At 42.2% G+C, this 16,814-nt stretch overlaps 1 protein-coding gene and 1 pseudogene across 2 annotated transcripts; both read right to left on the minus strand.

Moving 5' to 3' along the window:
* Positions 1 to 5,514: 5,514 nt before the first annotated feature.
* Positions 5,515 to 7,269, minus strand: LOC107543731 (heterogeneous nuclear ribonucleoprotein D-like pseudogene; annotated as a pseudogene).
* Positions 7,270 to 7,357: 88 nt separating this feature from the next.
* On the minus strand, positions 7,358 to 15,926 carry RIT1 (Ras like without CAAX 1). 2 transcript variants are annotated; one of them, XM_016221588.2, is made up of 6 exons: positions 15,857 to 15,926; positions 15,226 to 15,372; positions 15,000 to 15,056; positions 12,432 to 12,505; positions 12,014 to 12,205; positions 7,358 to 10,738 (listed from the first exon to the last, which is right to left on the minus strand). In XM_016221588.2, exons 2-6 carry the CDS (start codon positions 15,329 to 15,331, stop codon positions 10,508 to 10,510), a joined length of 660 nt encoding a protein of 219 aa, XP_016077074.1. In that variant the 5' UTR covers positions 15,332 to 15,372; positions 15,857 to 15,926; the 3' UTR covers positions 7,358 to 10,507. The 2 variants fall into 2 exon arrangements, with proteins under 2 accessions (XP_016077074.1, XP_016077073.1); XM_016221587.2 differs by lacking the exon at positions 15,857 to 15,926 and adding an exon at positions 15,526 to 15,604.
* Positions 15,927 to 16,814: the final 888 nt, after the last annotated feature.

Consider the following 16,814-nt stretch of genomic DNA (forward strand, 5'->3'; position numbering starts at 1 on the left):
TAATGCTGTAACGCTAACTTACAATATGTAATGCTATCTTGTATGTTGAATTTGTTAATGCACCGCACAAGTGCAAAATAAAAACTGATTCCCATTAAATAGAAACAGTGACGTCGGCATGATTCTCTTGGAAGCCGGGTGACTATGAATGAAGTTAACACTCAGACTCTACTAGGACTTTCTAGGGCATGTTTTCAAAGTCTGGGCCTCAGACCACCTGATTCAGAATCATCTGGGGCATTTGTTAAAAAATGCAGATTTCAGGCTTCTGCCCTAGAGACTCTCATTTAGTAGGTGACTTGGTTTGCTGTTTGTTTTAGTTCTTTTGCTGTTCTTTCTGTTTTCCCTTCAAAATGTAGTTTCTAAGACCACAACCACCAGAGGGAGAGATGCTGGTTTTGAGTGCTGAAAATTAGTCTGCCCCGTCATTGGGAAGATTTATTCCAAAAGCAATGCCTACACTGACCGATTCAGTTCACTCATTCATTATCAATGGCTATTTATTTATTGAGTGTCTACCATATGCCACGTGCTGGGGAAACAATACATTGATAAGCAAGAGTCCTACTCTTGTGGAGCTTAGCAGAGGACAAACATTAACCAAATAATCACAAGAATAAATGTACAAATACAAACAGAAACGCTCTGAAAGAAAAAGAATACAGGTTAACGCAGCACTCTGGGGTCATGTACTGGGGTGCTATGACCCCGACAAGTGAGCTTTGTGGATTCTGTGCTGGCCTTAAAGTCTGGAATGATTCAGTTTTCATATTTTCTGTTCTGTGTAAGTGATCCTCGCTGTGTACAAGCTTGGGGGAGAGAGAAAGGAAGCAGGAGAGAAAGTCCCTGCTCTTCTGAAGTTTCAGTGAAGGAACTAAACAAGTTTTCAAATTACAAAACTAATATAATAAGCATATGATAAGAATATTGAAAAATAAGAGAGAAAAAAATCAATTGATCCCAAAACCTTAACAACCATTTTGTCTTCCAGTCTTTTTTTCTTTTTAATCCTCACCTGAGGATATTTTTTCCATTGCTTTTCAGAGAGAGTGGAAGGGGGAGGGAAAGAGAGAGGGAGAGAGAGGCAGAGAGAGAGAGAGAGAGAGGGACATCCATGTCAGAGGGACACATCGATTGGTTGCCTCCGGCATGTGCCCTGACCTGGGATTGAGCCTACAACCGAGGTACATGCTCTTGGCTGGAATCGAACCCGGAACCCTTCAGTCCACAGGCTGACGCTCTAACCACTCAGCCAAACCAGCCAGGGCTTGTCTTCCAGTCTTATTGCCTGTGCATTTTTTCTCTGATAACATCACTCAGGATCATAATAGAAAACATGTAAAATAAAGTATAAGTTGATAGAAATAGGAAAAAAATCTACCTACACACAAACATTACTGTTCTGGCACACCTCTTCTCTATTTGTTTGAACTCTCTGATGATTGCAGTCGTGGCATGTATATAAATAGGACACCTCTGGCTATTCTTTCCTCTAGTCTTGCCGGTTCAATATGTGTCACATGGGCGTTTCTGAACTAATCACAGGCAAGGGGGGGTGAGGTTATCTGCAGGCTGTTTTAGGGCTACCCTGGATCTGAGTATGGAAGATGGGTGGATTCTTGAATAAAATGTCATTTTCTTTGGTAGGGGGAATGGATTTCGGGTGGGCAACCACATCATATTCTGTTGGACCTCTCACTCCAAGTATTCTCTGCTGTGATCTCATAACACAGCAGTTTTCACCCTTTTCATCTCATGGCACACATCAACTAATTACTAAGATTCTGTGGCACACCAAAATATATTTTTTGCCGATCTGACAAAAAAAATAGGTATAATTTTGATTCATTCCCACTGGACGGCTATTATTTTGTTGGCTGCTGTCCTTTTTTAAAATTTGACAATCTGAGGGGAAAGAGGCCAGTGGCCCTGACTAGATAGTCAGGTAGCGCATGTTTACAAACTCTTGCGGCGCGACGGTTGAAAATCGCTGTCACAGCAAACTCACTAAGAGTTGCCAGCCTACTAAGTGCCTCACGTATTAATTTTATCCACCCCCCATACCTTGTAGTTTGAAAAGACAAACAGCCTGCTGCTTGGAGTCCTCTTTAAATAATTCAAGAGCAACATAAGTTCGGTCATAGGGCAAATTTTTCAAGAAAGCTGAGAACATTATTCTTAATCATTATAGCTTTTATAAGATAGTAAACTGGAGAGCATGCCAATTGCCTAATACCACAGGCTAAATACCGCTTTCTGAGCACCTCTAAGAAATGCTTAAAACTCTGCTTGGTGTTCGAGAACAAACTCCTAGAGGAGGTCTTGTGGCTGCACAGGCCCAGGAATAGATGTGCTAACAGGAAAATCTGGATAAAAGCCTGGAAACTCATTAACTGCTTTTGTGTTCAAGCCTGAGAAGCTGCTAATTCACCTTAAAAGTTACATTAAACCTCAATCTAATTGAAAAGCTCTGACAGAACCATAAAACAGTGACTCCAGTAATAATAGCAAAAATAGCTAACATGATTGAATGTTTACCAATACTGGGGCTGTTTTAAGCACTTTATACATTTAAAATTCATTTAGTCCTTCCAACAACCTTGTTGGATATGTGCTATTATTCCAAACAGGTGTCAAAACTGAAGTCCACACTTTAAATAACTTGTTCCAAATTACACAGCTCATTATGAGAAATGGAGCCTGGATTGACACTGTTTTAGTCTGACTCCAGAACCTGTATTTTTCTTTTTTTTTTAAATCTGCCCCCGAGGATATTTTTCTTATTGCTTTTTCAGAGAGAGTGAAGGCAGAGAGAGAGACAGAAACATCATATGAGAGAGGCACGTCGATTGGTTGCCTCCTGCACTCGCCCCAACCGGGGCCAGGGATTGAGCCTGCAATCAAGTGCTCCCTTGGCCGAAATCGAACCCAGGACCCTTCAGTCCCCGGGCTGACGCTCTAACGATTGAGCCAAACCGGCCAGGGCCAGAACCTGTATTTTATTACCATCACTGCTGGACTGGTGATGGAGAGACTTCAAAGAAAGATGCAAAAGAGCCTTGCCTGGCCGGGCGAGGCTCAGCGGTTGAGCATCGACCTAGGATCCAGGAGATCAGGGTTCGATTCCCGGTCAGGGCACGTGCCCGGGTTGTGGGCTCGATCCCCAGTGGGGGGCATGCAGGAGGCAGCCGATCAATGACTCTCTCTCATCATTGATGTTTCTATTTTCCTCTCCCTCTCTTTTCCTCTCCCTGAAATCAATAAAGATATATTTAAAAAAAAAAAAAGAGCCTCAAAGATTAGAACATGCTCGTGATCTTAACGCCAATGTCCTCAGGAATGTTTTAGAGAGTTACCTGCGGTAGTATGAAACTGGACATTTACATGATGTACACTCATTCACGCCGAGTTCCAAGTTAACACTGAATTATTCTTTACCAAGCAGCTGAATTTCCTACTTGTGCCTAACCCCTTCTCCCTCTTCCACCATTTGGTCCAAATGCCACACATGAGATTTTGCACATTTAATTAGAGGTGCCCAAAGAACAGAACTGAGACTCCAAGAACTGGGTGCTTGTTTTTAATTCACTGTTAAGTTCCCCACACCCAGTACAACGCCCGGCAGGCAGCAGGCACTCACTAAAGGTTTGCTGAATGCAAGCAGACAGGCAGGCAACACAACACTGGCCTGGAGGCAGACGTACAGCAAACTCGAAAAATAAATAAATATTTATTTTGTTGGTGGTGGTGGTGAGTGTATATTATAATTAGACCCACATATTCTCTTGAGGAGTCTAAGGATATGAAAGGAAGAGTAGCCACAATTTTGGCTGGGACTGTGTAAGTTATTTATTATAATTTTTTTTTAATTCATTGATTTTGAGAGAGAAACATCGATTTGCTGTTCCACTTACTCATGCATTCATTGGTTGATTCTTGTATGTGCCCTGACTGGGGATCAAACCTGCAACCTTGGAGTATCAGGATGATGCTCTAAACAACTGAGCTACCTGGCCAGGGCCTGTGTAAGTAATTTCTGACTAAATCGATGTTCACACGTCCCTCCCTGGCCAGCAGATTTTATGTTGGATTATCCTATAATTGAGCACATATTTGCACTGACCTTCATGCAAAACATTAAGTTTTTCTGCCTCCACTCCTTCACCTGCACGCTCCTCTGCAAGGAAACCAAGGAAAGCATCTGGTGGAGGATGTTTCTGGAGCTAAAGACTTTCTCCTGGCTCAGAGCAAACTGTAATAAACTCTATCAGTAACCAGCTCTGGGAAGGGCAGGAAATGACACATGTCCCCACCCCAGCAGCTTTTGTTAAAAAAACTGGGTGAGTTAATGATATGATCATGTGTGCTGGGGAATGTACACACTGAACCAAAAGCTGCTCAACAGGGATTTTGGGGTTGTTTTGTTTTAAGCGAGGACTATTAGACAAAGCTGAAATTTTTCAGTAATTTTGTGTCAAGGCCAACTCATGTTGAAAAGTCGATTAGAAATTTCAGAATACCCCAAACATGAAGACCTACCAGTCCTTTGTTCAATCCAGTAGTTTCCTTCATAACAACATATGAGTTTAGTTTTCTTGCTTGTCCTCTTGCTTGTTTCCCTACCTGTGAACTATTAAAGCATCTTTCTGGTTACTTATTGTCGGCTGCTCCCCATCCACTGCACCATTCTGTAAAATATACTCACTGAAATTTTCCACACCTGTTAACTACAACCTGTCACTGCTTTACAGTCCCCCAATGATCCTCCAAGACAGTTCCGCATCATCCAGCTCAGTGATTCCTAATCTAGGAATGGCTGCATGGCTGAAACCATGTTTTTGTTTTAATATAGATTCCTGGGTCCTATCAGAGATCAATCAAATCAAAATTTCCAGAGGCTAAGCTGAGAAAACGAGAAAAAACCCAAACAGCTCTCTAGCTGTTACTGATCCAGAATAACCAGGTATTTGGGACCCATGCACACTTCGGACTGGTCATGACTTTCTACCCAGTTATCCTTGCCTTATTGGTCTCTTGCTATATCCCAGCTCTTACCCTTTAACCCCAAACTTGCTTCTTGATGCCCATTCTGTGTGTAACATGAAACAGTCTAAAATTCTGCATTGGAGTTGTCGTATATACACAATTCTTGACTTCTCTGTTGTTCCAAGTCACTTTTCCTCCCTTCAAGAAATCTTCATGGTCGAACTCCACCTACCAACTTAATCCTAGATCTTTCAACGTATTGTGTGTGTTTTAATAAACTATTCTTATTCTTTTTAAAATATGTTTTTATTGCCCTAGCCAACTTGGCTCAGTGCATAGAGCATCAGCCCGCAGACGGAAGGGGCCTGGGTTTGATTCCGGCCAAGGGCATGTACCTCCGTTACAGGGTCAATCCCCAGCCCCAGTAGTCTTAGAGCAACAGAAGATCCATGTTCAGTGTCGTCCTGCCAGGTGGGTTACTTGAGCAATCTCCGTCCAAGGTCCTCCTTTAGCACGGCTGATCATCATTTAGGTGACTGCCATTCCCCCAGAGGCTTGCCTTAAGGGCTCTGCTGGCCTCGGCCCCGACCCCCTAGTATCACCCTGCGCACCAGCTGCAGCACATCTTCCACTTTTTGTTGTTGCTATTGCTGTCTATATATCTCTTTGAGTTGGACAACTTTGATTTTCACAGTTCCTGTTAGACAGACATGAGCAGAGCCAGGGCGATAGGCCAGGTACAGAAACCCTCCAGGGCAGAAAGCCCTGGGTATCTAGCAAGGGGCAAAACTGGGAAAGTAAGAACCTTGTCCCCAGGGTAACCTATCCTCCCCTAGCATATGGCTGGTCATGAAGTTTGGACCCCCTGACCTTCTCCTCTCTACCCTAAAGATAACATCTAGGCCTCAGGTGTATCTCAACTCCAGGCCCAGAAAAGCAGCAAAACCAGACAAGTGATGCTGTGGCTGCCTCGGGACCAGCTACATTGACTAATGACAGCCCTTGGCACCAACCAATCAGTGGAGACCACAATCCTGAAAGAGCACACCTGGGAAGCTGATGAATATTCTACTGGGACACTCCTGTGAGATCTCCCTCAGATTTCCACCTGTAAGAGAAAAATAAAGACCCAATGCAAGCTCTCCCTCCCGGGTATATGCCTCTGCCATTCCCTTCCCCTTCTCCTTCCCCCCCCAAGAACATACTCCTAACCTCTAAGGGAGCCCATGAGACTTGCAACCAGGGGAGCAACGGGCAGCAGCAGCTCGTCCCAGGCTAACCGCCCCCCCCCCCCCCGGAACCTGTCTCCAAGGTCCCCTTCTCTCTGACTTCTCAGTGAACCAGAGCAGCCCAGCCTAGGCTCTCCTGTTATTTCTTCTATGCACCTTCCTTGTTTCACCATCCTAAGTAGATTTTTGCTGCCATCATGGACGCAATACCCTTTGGACATCCCCATTCCCCAGCCCCTTTTCTTTAAATAAATGCAATTTGTCTTTATTCACTGTCTGAGATTGCTACTTAGCCTGCCTGCGCACCACTGACTTTAACCTTTCAGCTCCCAGAACCAATTTGATACCTGCTTTCTAACAATTTCTTTACTGGCTCATCTGTATTATGTGATAAAACAAAAACTACTCTTTTCATGTTTTTTTATCCATGGGAAGTTCAATATTTTCAATCTCTCCAAATGCTCCAAAATATTAATTTGTTCTTAAGAAGTATCTGGGCTCAATCCACCCACAAAAACCTTTTTTGGGGGGCTCCTTCCCTTTTAAAGCTTTGGCCCTTTGGGGGGAATCTATCAATTTGCCATCCAGTCTGTCTTCCTTCAGTTCCAAAGCCTTATCAACACTAGCAGCATCTTTGAAAAGCACAAATTCAAATCCTCTTGATCGTCTGGTGACTGGATGCTTTAATTGTGCAGTCTCCAACTTCCCCAAATGGAGACGAATCTTCAGTCAGATCTTTCTTGCTTGTATCTCAGCTTAAGCCTCCAATAAACATTTGACAGTCACCTTGCTCACGTTGACCTTGGACCCCTCTGCGAATCCCTCTGTTGCTGTACCAGTTCACATCCTCCATGGTGGCGGAGTTGCCGCTGGGGGGCTGGTGTGCGATCGGTGCCGCCAGGCGTTGTTTGGAGCTGGATTTAAAATGTCTGGGGAAGAGGCCTCACAGCTCTTAGGACAGTGCGCAGTGCACAGAAGAGGCTTATACATACTCTGTAATTCCACTGCCTTTCCTAACAGACCTTGCATTAGAAAATGGATGCTGTGCCGTCATTACCCATCTCAATTCATTCCTTTAACGTTCAAACTAAATCCTCTCTACCAACACTAATGCCCATTTTGACAAGTGAAGATAAAAGCAGTGGCCTTCACATGAAAATTTATTTCTTGTTCTCTCACATTTAGTATACATACTTGAAACAACTTTAACCCTTGGTCAGGTGGCAAAGGTGATATCCCTTTCAATGTGTTTTTCCTTTCTCCCCACCCAAGAGGTAATCTGAATGAAGGAGCATTCCATGGCACAGGTGTTCTGTACATGGTGAGCACTAAAATTTCTTTTAATCAATATTTTCCAGAATATAAAATCTCATAGCATTAAGTTTTTTCTTAAAATGACCCATTGCAAAGATTCCAAACATTTCTACCCATACATAGGTACGTAAAGGAACAGCCCAATACGTTGTTTACAATTTTTGTCTTGTGTCATACAAACTGTCTTCGTATACAAGGGCATAAGTGGAAAATGACTCCCCCTTTTCCCCAAACATCACAGCAGACCAATTTTTGCTAATATATGATGAAGTTAAAACATATATCTCTTTCTGAATTCTAAACAGTTAATTCTAGACACTAGCTTCTAAATTTTGTAACCTACCAATCTGGTATGGACATGAATAGTTCCAGTGCTTTTCAACTTGTCCCTGAATTTTTCTCTCCTCAAAGTTCCAGGCAGTAATTGATTTTAATGCCCTCAAATTGGATAAAGCTGACTACTTAGATCTTATAAATTACATATACTCTATGAACACTTAGAAGAGAGATAATGACTTACATGTATTATGTCCCTCAAACTACTTAGCACCATGAAGAGAATTCTTAATACTAATTGATGGGCTAATGAATCTAACAATGAAATATATGACAGTGATAGTCTTTTTTGATTTTTATTTTGAGAATATGTTTATTAAAGCTGGGGACAGTGAAACAAGGAAGGGCTTAGGATAGAAGCAACGGGGTAGAGCCTAGGCGAGGCTGCTTTGGCTCTCTCAAGACTTTATAGAAAAGAAGTAAGCCAAGGGGGGGCTGCTGTTGGCTCACTGGGAAGTAAAAGTCACAGTGACAGAACTGAGCCAAGGAGGAGCTGTTGGCTTACTGAAGTCAGGGAAAAAGGGGCCTTGGAGACAGGTTTGGATTAGCCTGGGATAAGCTCCAGCTGCCCATTGCTCCCCGGGCTGCAAGTCCCATGGGGACTCTTAGAGTTTAAGAGATGCACGCCTGAGGGGAAAGAAAGGTGTGGGCGTGCTCCCAAGAAGGAAAGCCCTGACAATGATAGTATTAAAAACACTAATTTGTTACTTTTCTTTTATACAACTCAAATTCCCTCCTGTGGTACAGATCTTTCTTTATTGCAATGTTCTCTGCTACCTTGTCTATCCCAAATAATTATATACCTGCCAACTTCTTAGTTGATGCTACTGACAGTTCCCTAGGTCATTAGTAATGAGAGCTAAGGCATTAAACTTAAAAGGCTCTAGGCTAGTTTAAATGTGGTGAAATACTGTTAAAACAGAATTGCACTGTCTATATTTTCTACCTTCATGCTTCTCCATGAACCATTCTATGGTTCCTGTAAGATTGTCCTGCAAAATTCAAATTCTGGGTCTTCTACCTTTGAATGGCTTGAGTATCATAAAACATGACTTATTTGGTAGCAAGAACATTTCCAGGAGTTTCAAAAGGAACCACTACTCAGCTAAAAAAGTTACAACCATCATTTTTCTTTAAACTGAGGACATACAGCATTGATTAGAAGGAAAAACACAACAACCCTGTCCTGTCTATAATTGAAAAGGACACAGAAGTGGAGCTGTGTGTTTAAGAGGCACTACACAAAGTCCTGTTCTGCATATGAAGGGGACAGGAACACTGTGGTATGTAATGTTCAATATTTGCTACATTACTCTTAGCACTTTTGCACTTAATCTCAACACATAACCAGTTCAGATTATCAAAATAATCCTGATTCTGAGAATTCCACCAATATTTAAAGCTGCTTCTTCCCAGGACAATAGATTATCAAAGTGGTATTCTCTTAAGCTTTGTCAAGGCTCAGACATCCTGAGTTGAACTTAGCAAAGTCCTTGCAAAGAAATCTTCAATAAGAAACTCAACGTATGGGAATTTTAAAGCTTCAAGACTGGCTCATTCAACAGAAATACCACAGGCTTTCTTAGAGCACTGAGTCTAATGATTGTCAATGTCAAGGAGGCACATACACAATTTTACTCAAACTCATGTCTCTTCTGTATGGAAAATGCAGTCAGTCTGACAAAGGGCCAAAAAACATTTTGCCAAGTCTGGATCTTCTAAAGAGCACAGGGAAGCTAAGGGAAAACACTAGGAAACAATTAATGTAAATGTATTGATGAGTGCATCTCTGGGGGAAAAAATAAACCTCAACAAGGCAACGGCTATCCCAACTAAGGATTTAGATTAGAGTTTAGTAATCTAGTATTGGTTCCCAAAGTATTACTTCTGAAGGTAAAGAAAGTCCAAACCCTGAAAGAAAGAGTAAAAGAACCTCAAGGGAAACCCTTCATTACCTTTTATATGCTTCCATTTGTTCTCACCCATCCCAGTACATTTCTTAGAAAAGCCAGGTGCATACTGGGAACACTGTTCTGACCCTACCGTTTTTCTGGCCTAGTTCCTGTCAACATATGGCCAGATTTCCCCAAATCTCACCACTCCATAATCTGCAACAGGAGTCAGTTCCACAACTATTTGCTGAACTTCAGCATTAATCTCTTTAGCACTGGTTTCCCTATATGATTTTTGCTCTGTCTCTATGAAGCACAGTGTGAACAGAGAAGACCGAGGTCCCTCTCTGGGACAGTCCCAGGGAGCTGAAGATAACGTGGAGTAGTGCATGGCAAAAAATTCCTCTTATGAGCTTAGTCAAACATACATAGTATACATATTCCCCCGGAAAGAAACAATTTACATGAACTAATCAATCAGCAACAGAACCCAAAACTATGGCAGATCAAATTCAAATGTGACAATTTAAAAGAAGAAAGTGCTCCACTGGGTTAATAAATCAGAATTAGCTAAAAGATAATATATTAAATACCACATCATTGAAAACTCCTAGTAGGCGTGTCCCCTTCATCAGTTACTTTTAAAATAACGGTCATAATGGGAGAAAGAGCAAGCACCGTGCTCACTAATGCAGGTTACTGGACTGCTCTGATCAAGCACTGCAGTTCACACACAAACCCTCCTCCACTTCAAGTTACTGAATCTTTCTTCTTCCGGAATGGTGACTTTAGCCTCTTCCATACACTGTTTTTGGGTTTAGACTTTTTCTCCATGGCCAGTACTGCCTCCTTTTCTTTCTTACGGATTTCCCGGACAAGGGCATGGAATACATCATCAATGTAGTAGCGGTATGCAGCAGATGTCTCAAAAAAGGGACAGCTGAATTCTCGGGCCAAAGCCAATCCTTCCTCCTTGGTGACCTTTAAAAATGTAAACCAAGAAAATTTATAATGGTAGCAGTGGAAAACAATTACAACTACCCCCAAAGTGAAGGGGCTACCTTAACAGGAAGAGCTCCTCAACTCCGGAGGTGTTCAAGCAGAGTGCAGTGATCTTTGTAATGCTGGGAGGCTGAATTACATGAGTTCTAAGATTCCTTCTGCCTTCAAATTATGTGAAAACTATATCTACTCTATTTTAAAAATAACTTTTTGGAACAGGGAACAGTTATAGATATCAAACATGCAATCTGCATTTTCTTCATATTTTTCATTTAAAAAAAGTAAAACACGAGGCAAGCAGATGTATACTTAAACTACAATACTGAAAACTATAAGGAACCCAAAATTGATTTATCCAATTGTAGATACACTATAATTTCTCCTACTTTTGGATATTTAGACTTTTTCTAATTTTTCGCTACCATAAATAGCTTGGCAATAAACATTTTATATATAAATCCCTGAATAGATTTTTCAAAGTGAAACTACTTCCAAAAGTAGTGTGACCATTCATTGCTTCCAGTAGTACTCATGAGTGCGCCCATTTCGCTACACCTCCAGAAACTCTATACCAAAGAGCAAAATTTTAAACATCATTGCCACCAGGCTGGCGTGGCTCAGCGGTTGATCATCGGCCTATGATCCAGGTGATCAGGGTTTGATTCCCCGTCAGGGCAAATGCTCAGGTTGCAGGCTCGATCCCCAGTGGGAGCGTGCAGGCGGCAGCCGATCAATGACTCTCTCATCATTAATGTTTCTATCTCTTTCTCTCCCTTCCTCTCTCTGAAATCAATAGACATATTTTTAAAAATAAAATAATAATAATATCATTGCTAATTTGAAAGGTATCACTTATTCTAAAATCCTTTACAATTTCTCTTATTCTTCCCTTCCCAGGCTCATAATCCTCACCATCAGGAAGTATACCTTCAAGTCGAATTTCAGTTTCTCCTAATGCAGCATAAACAGATTTATATCCATATTTTAGGAATTGAACATTCCATGATCTTTTAATTAATGCATAGTCTATGTGTCATCTGATTACTATACTGTGGATTTTGTCCTATAAATTGATTCCTAAAATCCAGATTTTTATCCCAAATGACAGCAAATTAGTAGTATACCAGGCAATTTTCAAGGTCAGGGAGAAGATAATTTTGAATTTTTACTTTCAGACAGAGGAATCTGTAAACAGAAAAACAAAAATGATTAATCCCTCTAAATTATAGACAGCATCTTCAACTCCCTCCTCACCTGCCTTAGTTGCTTTAGATCAGACTTGTTTCCTACAAGAACCACAGGTGTATCATCAGTACGTCGAACTCGATAAATAAGCTGTTTAAACTCCCGAACTTCATGAAAACTTCGACGGTCAGTGATAGAGTAACAGATGATAAACCCTTCTCCTGCCCTCATATACTGATCTCGCATGGCTGTAAACTCTGCCTAGAGGGAAACAAGGGTCATTAATGTAATGATGCAACCTAGAACTACATATGTAATAGCTATTTATTTCAGATTAAAGAAGAGATATGTCAATTACCTGCTATCCTGAGTCAGAGTGCATGAAAGATTAAAAGACATGAACTAGTGATATTCTCTGCATATGCCTTCCCCCTCCCCTTTACTAGAGTGAAAATGTCTGTGTTCATATCATTCTGGGATTTGATACCTGTCCAGCAGTATCCAAAATGTCCAGATTGGCAGGCTCATCATCAATACGGATCCGGATTTTGTAAGCATCTTCTACAGGAAGGAAGAAAGGTGTACTATGAACCCATAAACGCAGGGATATGCAACCCTACTTTAAAATCCATCTTATGGAAAAGCAGATTATGCAAGTTCTTTAAGTTCCCACATTTTCTTAGGAAGTACGCGAAATCCACTGAAATACATAAACTAAGTTGTTGTTTTTTCACTTAAGCAATGATGTAAGTTTATTCATTGCCTCACTTTATAGGACTTCACCTACATTTCTAAGCTAAAAAGGGTTCTGGGATCATTCTTTAAAAACATATTAAGCCAACAAGTAACTTTACCACCTATTAAATAGTTATCAGATGCAGGCATTACATTAAATAATTTATATACATTAACTCAATAATAATATGGGGTACTGTTATCTCCATTTTACATATTTAAAAAGTTAAACTCTAGCCCGGCTGGGCGTGGCTCAGCAGTTGAGAGTCGACCTAGGATCCAGGGGATCGGGGTTCGATTCCTGGTCAGGGCACATGCCCGGGGTTGTGGGCTCGATCAATGACTCTCTCATCAATGATGTTTCTATCTCTCTCTCTCCCTCTCCTTTCCTCTCTCTGAAATCAATAAAGATATATTAAAAAAAAAAAAGTTAAACTCTAAAAATTAAATCTTCCCACATTATACATTAATTAATGATATAACCAGAATTAAAACCTAGGGCTGCTGGACTCAAAAGCCATATACTTAACCATATGTTATAGTTCTTCCTCACTTAATACTATAGAAAAGAGAGAAAAAAAATCATAACTAACTTTACTATTTTGTAAATAATCCATATTGTCATAATTTCTCCTTTATGAAAGCAAATTTCTTTATGCATATTATTATAGTAACCTTGGAAAATACAGGAGAGTAAAAAAGAAGAGGAAAAAACCCACTTGACATGTCCATCATTCAAACAACTGCTGCTTACATCTTGATGTATTTTCATATAAAAATTTTTATCTTGAACCCCTGCTTCTGACTCTTCTTCAAAGGTGAAGAGCCCCCTAAATCAATGTTTCTCAAACTGCAGGACATGATCCATTACAATTAGTGAGTTGTGAATGAATTTAATATTAGAGTTGGGACCAGCATTAAAATAAACAAGCAGAAACTCTAAATAAAAGAGAAAATACCGAGTGCACCACAGATAGTGAGGCAAGTACAGTTCCATGACATTTTAATTACATGTGCATATGTGTACTAGTTATGAGGTAAACTTTTTCTTCTTAGAGTTAGCAGCCAAAGTTTAAAACAAAATGCACTAACTTATAAACTCAATGGGAACAGACATCACATCCTTTTGCTCACCACTCTAGTTCCAGGGCCTACCATAGTGCTGGGACATAATAGGAACTCAAGTAACATAAGAATTTGCTGGTGAATCAGTTAATATTGTCAGGAGAGTAGCTGACTGGAGGGGGGTGGGGGAACTCAATGAAAAAAAAGAGATATTTTTGGAATTCTAAGTAAATTCTCCTAATTCCTAACTTGGTTTTATTCCTTGAATTTCCACCAGAGTGTGAATCTCTGAACAATGTTCTAAATTTAACAGAGTGCATGAAAAAGCAAGCACTTTTCCTATTTCTCCCTTTCCCCCCGTCCACAACAGCTTCTGTATGAAATGACCACATCCAAAGCTGGGTGAGCACATTCACTGGCTTTGTGGAGAACAGAGCAGCAGAGGCCTGACTCAATGCAAGTCCTTCCTAGAGACCCAGGACCATGACGAAGTATCACATCCTGAGAATACCATTACTATGGCAGACCTGTGCTCTCCCCTAGTCCTACCCCTTTTATCCTGAGATATAACCCCTTAGAATCAAACCTGCTTCCTTATGGTTTAGGAATGACAGTAATATTCTTAGTCTTTGTAAAGAAAGGCAAGTTTTTTTTAAAGGGCAAAATGAAGTTATTTTTTTACTCTATAGCATTTTGCCAACAACAGAGCATTAAGGATTATAAAAGAAATGAAGGAAGACCTTACTATTTAGTGAACTTGAGCTATAAGGAAGTAAATGAAGAGCTTTCGAGGGGAAGGCCAGGCTCTAGATATCTGGATTGTAAGAGTTCAGCAGGCTGGCTCTACTTGTTTTTCTGCTTCCTTTTGTGGAAGTTCAAACCAGCTGACTCACAGTTACAGTCAGCCTCAAGTCAGACCCTTAGAGAAGTGACAGCAAAAGGTTCCTGTTAATTGGCCTTTAAACTTTTCCTTTAATCTAGCAATATAGTATAACCATAAAAATATGACAAAGAAAGTGTCCCATTAATGCTGAATAAAAGACAGAACTTAAAGATGGCTTATGTTCAAATAGAGTTAAGTGAGGAAAAGAAAAATTCATTTGCTTACCAATTGCTCTGATACTCTTGTTAAATAAATCTGAATTGGACACCAAAAGAGGCTCAAAATATAAATAGTTAAAACCCGGTTTTAAAAATTGACACCAAGACACTTTTATGGGTTTATTTAGAAAACCTAAGTGATAATCTGACTTACCGATGGTGGGGTCATGATCTTCTGGGAATCGGTGGCTGATGAACTGCATGGTCATGGCTTCAAAACAAGAAATGAAAGTTAAAACCCACACAAAGGTGACTGATACAGAGAAAGAATTGTGTTAACTGCATGACAGCCAGTCTCCCATTCAGTTTGAGTGGAAGTCCCTCGTTTTACGAAATTTTCAAGCTTAGTTTTTATATAATGGAAAGAAAATGTCACCTACCACTCTTCCCTACGCCGCCAGCACCCAGCATCACTAGTTTGTATTCCCGAGAGAGCCCTGCAGGGCTGCTACAGCAGCTCCCAACTGGGCGGGTTCCAGGATCCATCGACTTCCTGGAGGCTCCTGGCTGCCCCAAGGAAAAGGCACCTACAGAGAAGGAAGACAACAGTTAATCCAGGATGGCGACACCGTGACCACAGTGCCGCCGCCAGCGCCTGGCCTTCCCGGGCATACTCTGGGCCGTGACTCCAGCCGCCTGCCGGAGCGCCCTGGGGGCCCCAGGAAAGCCCACACCCTCACCTTCCCTCCAGGACGGTTCAGTCCCAGGACCACCACGGGTTTTCCAAGAGAAAGGGAAAAAGAAAACACACAAAGGAATTCAGAATCTTCCCGGTCTGGGGAACGTGCGGGAGGGAGGCGGAGCTGAGCGCTGAGGCTCGGCCCGGGGGCCGCGGGCACAGCGCGGCTCGGGCGCGGGGGGCCTCGCGCGCCCGCCGGCCCCCCGCCCGGCCGCGGGCCCGCCCCCTCCCCGGCTCCGTCCGCGTCCTTCACGGGGACGGCGCCCCCCCCCCCCCCCGCCGCCACCACGTCCCCCACCGCTCCGCCACTCCGGGACCCCAGCCGCTGGTACCGTTCAGGTCGCGAAGGCCGCCCGGGTCCAGCCACCCTTCCGTCTTCCTTCCCTCGCAGCTGCGCTCCGGCGCTGACCTGTGACCCCTCCCACAGCCCGGGAAGATGGCGCCACCGGCCAGAGGGTGGGAGAGGGACGGCCCTGCCCCGTGACGCACCGCGGCCCGCCCCCTCGGGGGAGGGACGAGCGCCCTCGGGTCTCTAACCCAGATCCCGCGACGCAGCGCCCCCGGCTAGAGTATCAAGCACGGACCTACAAAAGCTTACAATTGTTCACGCAAGTCCCAGGAAGATGGAGGGTTGCGCGCTCGACCCCCAGTAGGGGGCGGGCAGGAGGCGGCTGATGGATGGTTCTCATCTGTTTCTCTAAAATCAATCAACACACACATAGGAAGGAAAAAAGGGATATTGGACGTGATAAGGGACACATAGACGACCTCTAACGTGAGTAACTATTAGGGTCTGTCTGCTGCTTGTGATAAACTAGTTTGGCCAAATGTAAGGGTTAACAGGAAATGGACATCCACCAAATCCTCCCCCGAAACAGAGATCAAGCTTACCCTGTAAGAGCAGAAAAAGCAAATTTCCCCAGAGGAATAACTGATTTTCGCTCCAGAAAACAGTGCATCAAGTCTTAAAGACCAGATGTTCTACTCAAGCAATTTTCAGCTCATGGCACACTTAAATTACTGAAATTCTGCGGCACACCAAAAACTATTTTTGCTAATGACAAAATATGTATTAATTTTGATAAGTTCACATCAGATGGCTATTCTTAGCTGTTGCCATTTTGACAATCTAAGGCAAAAGAGGTCAGTGCCTCTGATTAGTGAGCTATTGCATGTTTTAAAAATTCTTGCTGCACACTAGCACACCAGTTGAAAATTGCTGGAGTTCTGTATTTTGATTTTAGAGGGACATAGAGAAATGTCGATTTATTGTTTCACTTATTTATGCAT

This window comes from Miniopterus natalensis, chromosome 19 (genome assembly GCF_054644295.1).
Source record: "Miniopterus natalensis isolate mMinNat1 chromosome 19, mMinNat1.hap1, whole genome shotgun sequence".
Lineage (NCBI taxonomy): Eukaryota > Metazoa > Chordata > Mammalia > Chiroptera > Miniopteridae > Miniopterus > Miniopterus natalensis.